General features: G+C 69.6%; 5 protein-coding genes across 5 annotated transcripts; 3 read left to right on the top strand and 2 right to left on the bottom strand.

Annotated features, from left to right (window-relative positions):
- Positions 1–254: 254 nt before the first annotated feature.
- Positions 255–2741, bottom strand: AURANDRAFT_65190 (hypothetical protein; the record flags this gene model as incomplete). The annotated part of the gene is made up of 1 exon (XM_009040063.1): positions 255–2741. One exon carries the CDS (start codon positions 2739–2741, stop codon positions 255–257), a length of 2487 nt encoding a protein of 828 aa, XP_009038311.1.
- A 307-nt stretch (positions 2742–3048) lies between these two features.
- On the top strand, positions 3049–4821 carry AURANDRAFT_65191 (hypothetical protein; the record flags this gene model as incomplete). The annotated part of the gene is made up of 1 exon (XM_009039967.1): positions 3049–4821. One exon carries the CDS (start codon positions 3049–3051, stop codon positions 4819–4821), a length of 1773 nt encoding a protein of 590 aa, XP_009038215.1.
- Positions 4822–6063: 1242 nt separating this feature from the next.
- On the top strand, positions 6064–8807 carry AURANDRAFT_65192 (hypothetical protein; the record flags this gene model as incomplete). Its single annotated transcript, XM_009039968.1, has 2 exons — positions 6064–7096; positions 7177–8807. 2 exons carry the CDS (start codon positions 6064–6066, stop codon positions 8805–8807), a joined length of 2664 nt encoding a protein of 887 aa, XP_009038216.1.
- Positions 8808–10650: 1843 nt separating this feature from the next.
- On the bottom strand, positions 10651–12140 carry AURANDRAFT_65193 (hypothetical protein; the record flags this gene model as incomplete). Its single annotated transcript, XM_009040062.1, has 3 exons — positions 10651–10741; positions 10784–11035; positions 11164–12140. 3 exons carry the CDS (start codon positions 12138–12140, stop codon positions 10651–10653), a joined length of 1320 nt encoding a protein of 439 aa, XP_009038310.1.
- Positions 12141–12508: 368 nt separating this feature from the next.
- AURANDRAFT_65194 (hypothetical protein) lies at positions 12509–13846 on the top strand (the record flags this gene model as incomplete). Its single annotated transcript, XM_009039969.1, has 1 exon — positions 12509–13846. The coding sequence occupies one exon, from the start codon at positions 12509–12511 to the stop codon at positions 13844–13846; it is 1338 nt and encodes a 445-aa protein (XP_009038217.1).
- Positions 13847–14721: the final 875 nt, after the last annotated feature.

Consider the following 14721-nt stretch of genomic DNA (forward strand, 5'->3'; position numbering starts at 1 on the left):
GTCAAGGCCGAGAACAGGGCAGCAAAAGAGAGCGAAATTCCCAACTTCAAAGGCTCATATCTCGGCCGTTTTCCACTCGTTTCGGCTGATTTTTGGACGAGCGATCATCTCTCGGGACGGTCTCGACGCGTGGATGCTTTTGTCCGGAACGCGCGCGCGCGGAACACTCACGTTGAAGCGACGTTGAATCACCCTTTTGCTGCCCAGGCCGAGAAAGCCGGCGCGAAGGCCGACCTCTAAAAAAAGGGCGCCCCCTAGTCCTCGAGCGTCGGGTTCGCCTCGCGGAAGAGGGCGATGGCGTTGCGGAGCGCGATGTTCGGCACGACGTGCTTCATCTCGAGCACGAGGCCCGTCTTCGGGCTCGTGTCGTGCGTCTCGAGCCACTGCTCGATGGACGCGCGCTCGTACGTGTGGCCGTCGGAGACGATGACGGGGTCGACCATGACGCAGCAGGAGATGGGGCACACGAAGTCCTCGGGCACCGCGCGGCGCCGCGCGTCGCGCGCCGCGCGGACGCGCCGCGCCATGCCGTCGAGCTCCTCCTCGAGCGCCGCGAGGTCGCCGCCGGACGCGCGGGCCAGCGCGGCCTCCTCGAAGCGGCCGAGCTGGCGGAGCAGGGCGTCGCGATCTTCCGTGACCGCCTGGATGTCCTCGCTCGCCTTGGCCCACGTGTCCCTCGCCTCCGCCCACTCCTTCGACACCTTGTCCCAGGCGACCTTGGATGCCTCCGCGAAGCGCCGCCGCTCCGCGACTTCCTTGCGGAGCCGCTGCGCCTCGCCCCGCGCCGCCGCGACGTCGCCCGCGAGCTGCGTCGCGCGCTGCTCCGCGGCCTCGCGCTGCGAACCCAGCGTCGCGACGGCGCCTTTCAGCGCCCGGACCTCGAGGCGGTGCTTCTGCCGCTTCCCGGACGCGAGGTCCGCCGCGAGGCCGTCGGCGCGCCGGGCCTCCGCGTCCCTCGACGCCGTCGCCGCGGCGAGCGCGGCCTCGAGCGCGTCGACGCGCGCCGCCGCGCGCGCGCCCCGCATGCCCCGCAGGTCCTCCCGGATGCCGTCCAAGGAGCTCCGCAGGGAGTCGAGGACGCCGCCCGGCGGGTCCGACATGTCCGGGCCGTCCAGAACGTCGCGGATCGTGGACCGGAGCACGTCCTCGTCCATCGTCGGCGAGTAGCGCGGCCGCGGCCGCGCGGCGCGCGGCCGCGGCCGGTGGATGAGGTCGAGGTTCGCCGACAGGTCGATGGGGTCGCCGGGCGCGTCCCCGAGGCCGTCGCCCGTCGCGAAGGTCCACGCGCCCAGCGCCCCGTAGACGTTGCCGGGCGTCACGAGCCGCGCGCGGTACGTCGTCCGCGGCCGCAGCGTCGTCGCAAAGGCCACGACGTCGCCCGACCGCGACGCCTCGCCGTCGAGGTCCGCGCAGCACGGCGCGGCCACGCCGAGCGCGTCGAGCTGGTCCCGCGTGAAGTGCTCGGGCGCCGCGTTCGCGCGCGCCTGCTCCGCGGAGTCGTCGCCGCACGCGGCGTCGACGAGCGCGTCCACGTCGCCGTCCGGCGACTCGGGGTAGAGCCCCTCCGGGTAGTCGCCGCGCCGCATCTTCCGCGGCGGCGTCAGCGACTTCTCCGCGCCGATGGGCGGGAAGTCCTCGGCGTCGTCCAAATCGTAGGCGAGCTCCTCGGGCACGTCGCGCGACGGCTCCGAGTCGTCGACGACGGACACCTCGAGCCGCAGGTCCTCGTAGTCCGCGCCGGCCCAGACGCGGCAGGACACGGTCGCGCGGCCGGGGGCGACGCGCGCCGCGTCCTTCGCGGGGTACCGGTCGCGGAGCGGCGGCAGCACGGCGATCCCCATGCACCCCTCGTCGTGTAGAGACTCCGCGCCGTCCCTCGGGAAAAATACCGGGTCGTCGTACGCGAGCAACAGCTCCTTCAGCAGACCCGGCGCGAGGTCGAGGCGCACCACCGGCTGGGCTTCGATCAGACGGTGATTCAATCGGATCGCGAGGTCGCACGATTCCGGCAGCGTCGGCCACGCGGCCTCGGCGAGGGCCGCGAGCGCGTCCCGGTCCCAGGCGTCGCAGACGCGGTGCACGACGACGGACTCGTAGGGCCCCGCGCGCAGCGCCGCCTCGTGGCAGCGGTAGGCCCGGACCTCTTTCGACGCGTATTTGGGCCAGACGAGCTCGTCGTCCGAGATCCACTCGCCGTCCTCCGTCACGAGCTCCACCTCGGGCACGTCGGCCATGTCGGCCACGGCGGCCCGGAGATCCGCGCCCAGGGACGCCCGCGCGTACTTGGCGCCGACGACGGAAGACGAGCAGTCGTCGACGAGGAGCCGCACCAGTAGGACCCTCTGGCCGTCGGGCCCGGAGTCGAAGGCGCCGTCGTCGAGGGCCGCCTCGAGGCAGACGCGCACGACGCTCCCGGGCCCGATGCCCAGGTCGCCGACGGTCGCGAAGTTCGGCGGGCCGAGCGCGGAGACGCACCGGAGCCGCCGCCAGTGGCCGTGGCGCTGGCTCGCGAACCACGTCTGCCGCTCCGGCGGGCACGACCGGATCCTGGCGACGCGCTCCTTGAGCGACCGGAGCGTCGTCGAGGCCGCGACGCCGTCGAGGGCGACGCGCGACGACTCCAGGAGCCAGGCGTCGTCGCCGAGGGCCGCGGCCTCCTCCTCGACGCTGAGCTCGGCCTTCGTCGCGAAGACGCGCGCCTCGAGGGTCCAGGGCGCGGACCAAAGTGGGGACTTGCTCATGGCTCTGGGTGTTTTCGGTCACACGGTTGGGAGCGCTTGCTTATGTGTCGCATTCGCGGGTACCCATCACGGGCTGCCGAACCGCATTTACACAAGCGTCAAGGTCGGTGGTGCATAGATGGTGCACCACACAATGTCATGATTCCAGCCGTGCGATCGCTCCGGCGAGGTCTCGTCTGGGCGCGAGCAATCTGAGCGCCAGGACTCGCACGCAGCAGCCGACCGCGGACCCGCCGAGCAGTCGTCGTCGCGGAGCCTCGCGCGACCCCGCCGCGCCGCGGGCGCGCCGCCACACGCAACAGCTCGGATGGCCGGCGAGCGCACGGGCCTCCTGGCGCGGGCCGACGCCAGGGAGACGGAGCTGCGCGAGCGCGTCATCGGCGTCATCGACGAGGAGGACCAGCGGGCGAAGACGGGCAGCAACGCGTCCGTCGGCTCGTCGACGGCGTCGAAGGAGCCCGACTACGGCCTTCCGTTGGTCTTCGTGGGCTTCGTGCTCGCGTCGCTGGGCAACCGCCTCTTCCAGAAGCTCCAGACCGTGCCCATGTACAACTACCCCATCACCGTGAACCTCGTGTCGTCGGTCATGTACGTGCCGCTCTGCTTCGCGTACATCCTTCCCGCGCTCTGGTGCGTGAGTCCGTCGCCCATCTCCGAGGAGGAGCGGGCCATCCCCAAGTACAAATTCGCCATCATGGGCGCGCTCGACTGCGTGTCCTCGGTCATGCAGACGCTGGCCGTGAACTTCGTGCCGAACCCGTCGACGATCGTCCTGCTGCAGCAGTCGGCGATCCCGATCTCGATGGTCATCTCGCGGGTCTCGTTCAAGGGCGTGCGCTACGACGGCTGGCAGGTCGGCGGCGCGGCCATCGTCCTCGGCGGCATCGCCGTCGTCCTGGCGCCCCAGCTCCTGGGCGGCGGCGCCGCGGGGCCGCCGGAGGACGTCGCCGCGGCGGACGGCGGCGCCGCGTGGGTCTGGTCCGTCGTCATCATCGTGTCCTGCGTGCCCATGTGCCTCTCGTCGGTCTACAAGGAGAAGGCGCTGGGCGACCAGGACGTGGGCGTCATCTACCTGAACGGCTGGGTCGCCGTGTTCCAGACGATCCTCGCGTTTCCTCTGACGGTGCCGTCGGCGTACGCGACGCACCTGCCGCTGGCGGAGCTGCCCTACAACGTGCGCGACGGGTTCTACTGCTTGGGCGGCGTCGATTCGGTGCTGCCGGCGCGGCTCTACCGCGACGACGACTACGACACCTTCCGCAACGACACGAGCGGCTACGACCTTTTAAACCCGGCGGATAGCGCGCTGCGGCGCGCGGACGACTGCGGGTCCGCGCCGCTCTTCGTCGGCGTCTACGTGCTCTTCAACATCGCCTACAACGTGCTGACGGTGGTCATCCTGAAGAAGGGGAGCTCGAACTTGCTCTACCTCGGCTCGACGATCCTCGTGCCCGTGTCGAACGCCATGTTTTCGCTGAAGTGCCTCCCGGGCCACCAGCCGCTCCACGCGTCGGATCTGCAGGGATTGGTGGTCATCATGCTCGGGCTCTTACTGTACCGCTGCGGCGGCGCGCTCTTCGACTTTGTCGTCGCCGCGGTCGGCGCGGGGCCCCGGAAGTCGCGCGCGCGGAGCTTGGACTCGCCGGGCGACACGAAGTCGCCGAGCGCGCCGTCGCCGCTGCTGCGCGACGCGACGAAGACGCTGAGCCGGCGCACGTCCTTCGGGACGGCGTCGCAGCGCAAGGCGACGCGCTACTTCGGCCCGAATCAGCTCGAGATGCTCCAGCCGCTCATGGAGGCGCAGAAGCGGAACGCGAAGCACCGCCTCATCAAGACGAACGCGCAGATCCGCCACAGCTTCCTCCACAGGCTCGGCTTCACGCCGGACCTCACGGCGCACCCCGCGTCGGGCCGCCGGTCGCCCGCGTTCTACGGGTCCTCGCCGGGCGAGATGCGCCGGTCCATCGACGCGCGGCGCCACACGCCGCCGCCGCCGGAGGGCGCACCCTCCGGCCGCCACGTGCCGTTGGCGGAGCGGCGACGGACGCGCTCCTTCGGCGCGGCGACGGCGGCCCGGTGAAGCCTGAGCGGCGGGGGGTTTCTAAGCGTCCTTTATATTGTCCGCCGCGCGCAGGACCCACCTCCGCTTCGCGCGGCCGCGGGACCCCGACGGCCGCTTCGCCGACGACGGCTGCGCGAGGACCCAGCCCTGGGCGGCGAAGAGCCGCTCCGACGCCTCGTTGCCGCGGTTGATGAACGCGGTGCAGTCCTCGCCCCGGTCCTGGAGACTCCGCGTCGCCTCCTTGACGAGGCTCGCGCCGAAGCCGCGGCGCCGGTACGCCTCGTCGACGTGGAGCATGCCGATGCGCCCCCAGTCCGTGCGCAACACGGACGCGCGCAGCTCGCCGCCCTCCTCGACGCCGAGCGCGCCGACGCCGTGCGCGATGCGCCGGCGCACCGTCCCCAGCGACCGCTCGGCGCGCGAGAACTCCCAGCGCGCGTTGATCAGGGGCGCGTCGTCCTGCCGCAGCGGCCGCAGCGTCGCCGGCGCGAGCGCAATGCTCGCGGCCTCGGAGCGCGCGCGCGACGCGGCGGCGGCGCGCTGCGGGTCGAGCGGCCGCAGCGTCGCCGCGCGCGCTAGCCACGACGCGGCGACGAGGCATAGGAGCGCCCGCGACATCATGCAAATGGGTCGAGCAGAGCTCGATTAGAGAGCGCAAGTGACATCCATCATCATTGGTCGTATACGCATGCTGGAACCGATACCGCAGGCAAAAGCGCCGACACCGGGGCGAGCGCGCCGAGGCCGTCGCGCGCCCGTATGATGTGGCGATGGGCAGCTCAGATGAGGATCACCACTTGCCAGAGACCCCTAGGCTAGCCCCACTAGGGTAACACCCAGTGTGCCACCTTCTACGGGCTATGGGTTGTTCCACCGTGCTATAGCTCATTCTCTCTAGTAGCCGCCAATCCTCGAGACGGAGATCCGTCTCGAGGGCGATTTCGCTGGCGTTCGCGGAGACGACTGGGCTGCAATAATAAATCTATAGCAGCTCATTCTCTCTCTCTCCTTTGGGCGCTACTTCCTGGCTAATTATTAGAGAATTTTAGATTTGCTCCCAAATTTGGCCCTTTTGCAGACCATTAAATTTGGTCGCTGCCATTAAATTCGAAGATTACTGTACTTGGTACCGTCGCCTCGTGGAGACGCTGCCCACGTCGGTGCTCGCCACGCCCGAGGTCGTTCTCTGCCAACTCGCGTCAACGTAAAGTCTTGAGCCAGGGCCGTCCGGTATGGAGAGCCGCAGCGGCGAGCTCTAAGATGTGGGCTGACGAACGCCGCGCGATGAAGCGGCTCCTCCCGTGCCTGCTGGCGGCACTCGCGGGGAGCTGGGAGGTCGACGACCAGGGCCGCCTGACAGCGTCGCTGCAGGTCGCAACGCTCGATCCCGCCACGAGACGCCTCGACGTGCCCGAGGGCGCGCGCATCTGGCTCGAAGTTGGCACGAACAGCCGGAATTGGCTCGCCAACTGCGAGCTGCTCTGCGAGGGCTACGACGACGTATACATCGTGAGCTTCGAGCCGCTCTTGGAACACTACGGCCGCGTGGTCGCGGGCGCCGTCGCGGCGCCGAGCGGCGGCGCCGGCGGCCTCCGGCGCCTCGACGGCCGGCGCGGCGTCGCGCTGCCCTTCGCGCTCGACGCGGTCGACGGCGAGGCCGACTTCCACGTCGCCGCGCAGGACGGGTGCAGCGCGCTCGCGAAGCCGATCCCCGGCGAGCGGGCGTGCGCGACCGTCGGCGGCGTGCGCCGCGTGCCGACGATGACGCTGAAGTCGGTCTTCGACGTGCTGCTGCCCGTCGGTGCGCACGTCGATTTTCTTTACGTCGACGCGCAGGGCCACGGTTTGAAGATCCTCGAGGGCGCGGGCGACTCCCTGGCGCGCGTCGACGCGATCGTCGTCGACGCGCTCCTGCGAGACGAGGCGCTCATGTACGAGACGCAGAACGGCTGCGCCGCGACGGTCGAGTTCGCCGCGGCCGCGGGCTTCCACGTGCCCTTTGAGACGCGCGCGTTTTTGTGCGACCACGCTGCGGACCACGCGGGCCGCCTCGAGTCCGCACCGCGCGAGATCAACGTCTTCTTCGCCCGCGACGCGACGCGCGCGCGGCCCATCTGCCCCCACGTCCTGGATTACTGCATCGAGCGCGAGGACGTGCTCACCGTCGGCTTCCACGCGCAGCTGCCGACCTGCCGGGGCGACGAGCGCTGCGAGACCGACGTCTGCCGCGAGGGCGAGGGCCACTGCCTCATCTACCTCGACGCCCGGAACTGCTGGTGCACCACGTGGCAGAGTTGACCCAATGTTGCTTTAATCAACATCGCATTTTTTGACACTTGAGCAATTGCACTTGAGATGGGCTGCAGTGCATAGTTCAGAAGCCAACAACAATGAATGCGTGCTTCGGCGAGCTCCCAACCGCGCGCGACGACTATCCAGACGACTATCCAAAGAAGAAGGCGGCGGAAGACGACGGTCCGAAGAAGGCGGCGGAAGATGGCAGCATCACGCGCGAGGAGGTGCTGCGCTTACTGGGCGCCCACCAGGAGGAGGTCGAGGCCCTGCAGGCCGAGGTCGCGCGCCTCGCCGCGCGGGAGCCCGGCGGCGGCGACGACGGGCGCCCCGACGCGGAGTGCCTCGAGGAGATGCTCGACGCCGAGGGCGAGGGCTTCACGGGCCTCCCGGTCGACCGGCTCTACGAGAAGGCCGACGAGTCCTACTTCTTCCGCGTGCAGTGCATGGTCATGTACAACGGCTTCGACCTGTGGACGACGTTCCACTTCCTTTTCGTGGTCGTCGTCGTCGCCATGCAGATCGGCGCGCTCCAGACCGTGTGGCAGTCCGTGTGGCTGGTGACGGACTTTTCGCAGTGGGCCGGCGCCGACGACCCCGACGTCGTCGGCGAGTACTACCCGAGCGGCGTCCCCTGGCCGACGGACTACTGGGGGCTGCTCGAACACTACGACTCGCACAAGGTCTACGGCGTGCTCTTCATCGTCGTGTTCCCGCTCGTGTTCACTTGTGTCTGCGTGACCATCAGCCTGCGCGCGGAGATGGAGGAGTGGAAGGCCGGCTACGTGCTCTTCCGCCGCGAGCTGCGCAACTTCTACGACAACCGCGCGGCCGTCGACGACAAGGCGGCGGACGACGACGCGCCGCCGCGACGGAGGCCCAGCGCGAGCGAGGTCAACGCGGCCGTGCCCCGGCCCCGGCTCTTCCGGCGCCTCGCGGCGTGCCTCTTCACGCACTACGTCCGCGCGTCCATCGTCTGGTACTTCGTCGACGTGTCGGCCATGGTCCTCGGCACGGCCGACGGGCCCTTCAACCTGCTCCTCAACGCCGTCGCGCTCGTCTACGTCCTCGACATCGACGATCTGCTGCGCGTCGACATGCCGTCGAACAACTTGTTCGGCGTCGAGGACGCGCGCCGGCGGACGCGGTACCGCGCGCGGAATCGCCAGGCGCGCGCCGTCTTCCGCGAGGTCGTCGAGGCCGTCCGCGCGGCGCCGAAGCGGCTCCTCGACGCCTACCACGGCGTCGGCTGGCTGTCGCCCGTGTGCATCTGCCTCGCGCTTTTCCACATGTCCGCGCGGTTCCAGCGCCACACGCAGCGGGGGCGGCTCGTCTCCGCGGACGACGACTCGGAGCGGGGGGCGACGCACGTGTCCCTCACCGCTTCGTACAACTACACGATGTACGCGGTCCTCGTCGTCTTGCTCGTCGACGCCCAGACGGCCGCGTACGTCTCTCTGGCGGACGAAGCGCGGAGGTCGTGGAGGCCGATGGCGGAGGCCGCGGCCTGGTTTTTGGTCGATGGCCTCGTCCTCGCGCTCATCCGCCAGATCGCGCTGCGCTACGCCGTCCACTGCCTCCTGCCCTACACCATGTCCGAGGAGACGTGGCCCATGCGCTTCTGGAAGCGCCTCGACCCGACGCCGAATCGGCCCGAGCGGAGCTACGACTACTACCACTACGACGGAGCGACGGACGACGCCTATTCGTAAGGAGATAGGCGCCGCGTTGTGTGGGGCTCCAGTTTGGGAGGAGGGTCCATGTTTCTGAGAGCGGGTAGGGAAGGGGCTGCATAGTTAGTCAAACGAGTTCGTAGTCACGCGGTGTGCGCCAGTAGGTGAAAACGTGGACGAAGATTTCCTCGGGGACGCGCGTGTCGTGGAACAGGCGCTCGTACAAGGCGTCGCCCGACTGCGTCGCGCGGCCGCGCTCGCGCAGAGACGGCAGAGCCCGGCGGAGCACGAGAAGGTCGCGGCGCGGCGCGTCCACATATGGTCGCCAGCCGCCCGCCGCAATGACCTTGCTGAAGAGCTAGTACACATCATCGTGGGCTTCCTCGAAATCTTCGTCAAGGTGGTTTAGAGGATAGGGGTGTGTGCCCTGAGCATTGCGCGCCTGTAGCGACGCACCACGAGAGAGGAGCAGCTTGCACATTTCAACGTCTGCACGCCAGGCAGCACGATGTAGCGCTGTGCCCTGCCCTGAAACACCTTCGCCCGCATCCACTCGTGCGCCTGCGTTGAGCAGCATAAGTGCCGCGTCGTGATGTGGTTGCGAGCGATTGCGATGGTACAGGGGCGGCAGTGCGATCGTCCGACCGAGACGAGCTGCTACCTGCAGTGGCGTCGAGCCGATATCTGAGTGGCGACCATGGACGTTGGCCCCTTGATCTAGCAGCCATCGTATGGATGAGCACCACCCGTGTGTTGTTGCGTAATACAGAGGAGGACTTGTAAAGCCGAATCGATTGTCGTCGGGCAAAAGAAGATGCGGCTCGAGATCCGCATCGAAGTCGAAGTTTTCGGAGGCGGCCTGTGTCCGTAGCTTATCGAGGAACTCCAAATCAGCCTTTACGCAGAATATTTTAGATAGATCCATGCGTCTGGCGCGTCGTCGTCTTGCGACCCGGCCTATGGCAAAACTTTGAACGTCGCTAAAAAAGTGTGGACATTCATGGCCAGGACGCCGCGCCCGACTCCCGCGGCTCTCCGGTGCGCCTGTGAGACGCCTTGGAGCCACCTGAACTCCGCGGCTCCTCCCGGGATCCTACGCTTAGAGACGGACATTCATGGTTTTGCGCCGCCTCGTACTCCTTGTAAGCCTGTCCGTGGTACACTCCGATGAGGAAGTCGTCGCTCTCTGCATGATCGCGACGGGGACCGAGGTCGTGAAGACATCTCTCGCCCGCCTCTTGTCCTCGATCGTCGATTTCGCGCCGCATCACGAGGTCTTCCTCCGCGCCGACGGCGCCGCCGCAAAACGCGTCGAAGCCCTCGAACGGAAGCCCTCAAAGCTCAGAATCACCGTGGCGCTCGACGCCTACGCCGGCCGCAGCCGGCGGACCATGGAGCGCGGGTGCCCGTCGCGGACCGCGGAGCCGTGCCTCTGGACGCGGTACCAGCTCGAGAAGACCGCGGTGCTGCGCGACGCTTCAATGGCGGATTCGCGGCGCGGCGCGCTCTACGTGGACAGCGATCTCGAGCTCTTCGCGCCGCCGCCGCCCTTCCCCGGCGGGCGCGTCGCGCTCTCGCACGCGCGGATGCGCGAGGAGACGCGAAAGGCGTTCGGCACCTACAACGGCGGCTCGATCCTCGTGCGGGACCCCGCCGTCCTCGACGCGTGGCGAGCCGCGGCGTCGGCGACGGACTCGTCCTGCTGCCAGGACCAGGTCGCGCTGGACGCGGTCGCCGCCGCGTTCGACGATGTTTCTCTGCTGCCGCTCGGCTGGAACCTCGGGTGGTACAGCGTCTACGCGGACCTGTCCGAGGACGCGCGGGACCACCTCGCCGACGTGTCCTGCGCGGGCGGCGCGCTCGTCTACGGGCGCGCGCCCCTCTACAGCGCCCACTTCCGCCACGGTTCCCGCGCGAGGGACCGCCGGTCCTTCACGCGCCGCGTCCGCCGCGCCGCCGCGAACTGCACGGTCCTAAAAAGGCCCCCATAAAAGCCCGCCCCGCGCGCCCGTCACCCGAGGAGGCAGGGCGTGCCGCCGAGGGAGCCCTGGGTGTTGCGGCCGCGCTCCTCGGACTGCTGGCTCGGGTGCGCGAGGATCTTGTTCGTGCGCTCCGTCACGGAGGACGGGAACTGTTCGACCTTGGCGTGGGTGACGACGTCGTAGGACTTGCCGAAGATGTCCATGTCGCGGAGGTGCTGGCGCCGGTCCTTGTTGACCGCGTGGTCGCGCTTCATGAAGATGCGCGCGTTCGTGTCCGCGTAGGGCCTGGGCGGGAAAAGAGTGATTCAACGTCGCTTCGACGTGAGTGTTCCGCGCGCGCGCGTTCCGTAAAAAGCATCCACGCTTCGAGACCGTTCCAAGAGATGATCGCTCGTCCAAAAATCAGCCGAAACGAGTGGAAAACGGCCGAGATGGGAGCCTTTGAAGTCGGGAATTCCGCTCTCTTTTCCCGCCCCGCGTAGGGCGGGTGGCAGGCCTTCTGCTGCATGAAGTAGATGTCGGAGCGCGGCGTCGGGTCGTGGGCGAAGGGGTCGTAGCCGTGGCGCTGCTCACCGACGAGGATGTTCGACAGGTTGCCGCGCCGCCGGTCCGCGTGGTGCGTCCGGTAGCTCGCGAGGTCCTGCATCTCCGCGGCGTGCGCGCCGTAGACGGCGGACTTGCGGTTCGCCGTGCTGTCGACGCCCAGCACGCCGTTGGGGTGGTGCGCGCGCATGTACTGCGTCAGCCGCCGCGCCTGCATCTCCGCGCGGCGGAGCACCTTCGCCGCGCGCTGCTGCTTCACCTCGAAGTTCAAAGCCTCGACCCGCTCCCGCGGGGCCACGAGCGCGCCGCCGAGGTCGTCGGCGATGCCCGCGGCGAAGACCTTGGGCACGCAGGCCGGCGTCGCGACGAGCCGCACCTCCGCGGGGACGACGTGGTTGTTGTCGAAGCGCGACACCTCGACGACGGCCGCGTCGCCGGCGCCCGGCATCCGCGCGCAGGACTCCTGGGTCTCCGTGAGCGGGATCGTGCCCGTGTACTGCGACGGGCCGAAGCAGAGCGCGCCGCCCTCGGGCGACGGGCCGAGCTCGACGACGCGGTGGCCCGCCATGCCCGCCGATAAGGCGTGCTTGCCGCAGCCCGGCAAAGGCTTCGTGTCGAGCCGGCTGAAGGGCCGCGGGTCCACGCTCAACCCGTCCCAGGACCGCGCCGGGTCGTAGAGGCTCTGGCCCCGGCCGGCGCTCAACGCGCGCGACCCGGCGCTCGACAGGCCCACGCTGCCGCTGCCGTACTGCGGCTGGTACGAGTCCAGGAACTTGTCCAGCAGCGCGGGATTCATGGCCTTGGTCTTGCCCATGGCCGCCGTCGGCATGGGGATCTTGCCCTGCATGGCGGTGGTCGCGGGCAGCCCACACACACCTCGCGCTGTTATCACAATGCAAGGTATCGGGGGTGGTCGGCGTTGGTGATGTCGAAGCGCCAGTTATATACCTAGGTATAAAACTTCACTCACTTCATATAAAACTTCAAGGCTGAGATTTGAGAGCCGCGCCTCTCGCTGGGTGCGCGCGCGCTCCGCTGAAGCCGCTGATCCCGGCGTCACAATCGCCTAAACGCCCTCTCGAGACGCTCACAGGACTTCCTCGCCCTCTGCGCACCCCCGCTGCACGACCTTCCCCGCGGCATTCGTGCGGAACGTATCCGAACGACCCGGGGAACTTTCCCGCGCGACGAGACCACTTCCCTCGACAATCTTCGATGGCGGGCGCCGTGCTGACGCTGCGGGGCCGCTGCGCGTCGCGCACGGTGCCCGAGAGCATCGAGATCGAGGGCCGCGGCGACGCGGTCATCGTCGGCCGGTCGCGGAAGGACGCGGACGTCTGCCTCGACCTGCCGCCGCCGAGCCCCGCGTGCCTCATCAGCCGGCAGCACGCGAAGCTGCGCCGCGTCGGCGGCGGCGCCTGGGTGTTGAGCGACCTGGGGTCCCTCAACGGCGTCACGCTCAACGAGACGCGGCTCAAGGCCGGCGTCGAGCGGCCGCTGAGCGACGGCGACGTCATCCGCTTCGGCGGCGCGGGCCTCCCCGGCGGGCCGGGCGACGCCGGCGAGCTGAGGTTGGGCGAGTGCGCGACCTACGTCTTCCAGATGTCGGCCAAGCGGCCCCGCGGCGACGACGACGGCGCGCGCGCGCCGGAGCCCGCGACGGAGTCGCAGGATTCGCGGAAGCGGCCGCGGCGGCGCCGCGCGGGCAGCGACGAGAACCTCGTCGGCGGCGGTGGCGTGTCGTCGCCACACTCCCCGAAGCGGCTCCCGTCGCCGCGGCGCATCGCGGCGCCGGAAACCGCGAGCAACGACGACGCGCTGAAAGCGGCCGCGGCGTGCTTCGACGCCGTATCTCGAGACCGCGACGCGCTGACCGCGGCCCGCGCCGCGGCGCCCGCCGACGGCGGCGCGGCGTCGGGCGCGGCGGCCCTGCGGAGCGCGGCGCTCGCGCAGCTGCGGTGCGCGCCGTGCGGCGAGCCGCTCGCGTGCGCGTTGGTGCTCCCCTGCGGCCACGCGCTCGACGAGTGCTGCTTCATCCGCCGCTGCTTCGACCGCCAGTGCGACGCGGCCGTCTGCCCCTGCTGCGGGTCCAGGTTCGCGCCGGGAAGACACGCGCTGCGGCGGTCGGGGCAGCTCGACGCGGCCGTCGAGGCGCTCGTGTTGGGCGACGCCGCGCTGCTCGCGGCCCACGAGCGGCGCCTCGACGCGGCGGCAGCGGCGCGCGCCGACGCGGGCAAGCACCTCGCCGCCGTGCCGGACCCGGACCTGCGGGATTTGCTGGCGGACCTGGTCTACGACCAGACGCCTTCTCAGTGCGCGAAGGCGCTGCCGCTCGAGCGGCCGGACAAGCTGCTCATGTTTAAGTGGGACACGCGGGCGGCGGACACCGACGACGACGACGAGGAGGACGAGGATGAGGAGGAGGACGAGGCGGGCGTCGTCGTCTGCAGCGGCTGCGGCGAGCGGGGCCACACGCAGGACGAGTGCCCCCACCGGTCGGACATCTCCGACGACGAGGCTATCTCCGACGACGACGGCGAGGACTTCTCCTAGGCGGTAAAAGTGAGCGTCGGCCCCGTCCGTGTTGGAGTCGATGGATCGCCGAGCGCGCAGCGGCGCGGCGCCACGCCGTGTGGGGCGCAGCTTCAACGTGCAAAACGCTGAAGGCAAACTTATTTTGGATGAAACCAACCACAAAAAATCGAAGGCTGCTGGGCTGGCAGCTCTGCCACCCGAAACACCATGGAGGATGGCGACTGCGACGAGAAGGAGGAGCCGAGCGACGATGACGAGGAGGACGAGGCGCCCGCGGGGGTCTCGGTCTCCGCCGCCGACGTCGACGTCCCCGACGACGACGTCGAGATGATGGGCAGCCCGCCGAGGCAGGACAAGGCGCCGCCGTCGCCGTCGGCCCTCTTCTGCGCCGGCGCCCTCGACGGCCTCCAGTTCCTCGGGTGCTCCGCGGACCACGCCGAGGAGATCGCCGCGCGCGCGCCCATCGTCGGCGGCGCCGCGGAGCCGCCGGCGCCGGCGCCGGAGAAGTCGCGCGCGGCGCCGCGGCTGCGGCGCAAGACCCCGGAGACGGCGGGCGTGCCCAAGATCTACAACGGCGCCGTCTACGCCGGCGCGACCATGGAGCAGATGCCCTACCTGCGCGTGACGCCGCGGCCCGCGGCCGGCTGCTGCGGCGGCGGCGCCCGGAGCTACGACGTCCACGGCGGCGAGGACGCGGACTCGAAGCTGCGCAAGCTCTTCACGGCCGAGGAGGAGTCGAAGCTGTGCACGCGGTGCTTCTGCCGGCCCTTCCACTCGCGGTCCGTGCTCTTGAAGCACGCGGGCTCGCACGAGGTTTTAGTGACAATCGAGCGGCCGGGCGTCGAGTGCTGCTGCGACCGGGGGAGTCTGGGCGCGAAGCCGTGCCTCTGCGG

This window comes from Aureococcus anophagefferens, assembly GCF_000186865.1.
Source record: "Aureococcus anophagefferens unplaced genomic scaffold AURANscaffold_13, whole genome shotgun sequence".
Taxonomy (NCBI): domain Eukaryota; class Pelagophyceae; order Pelagomonadales; family Pelagomonadaceae; genus Aureococcus; species Aureococcus anophagefferens.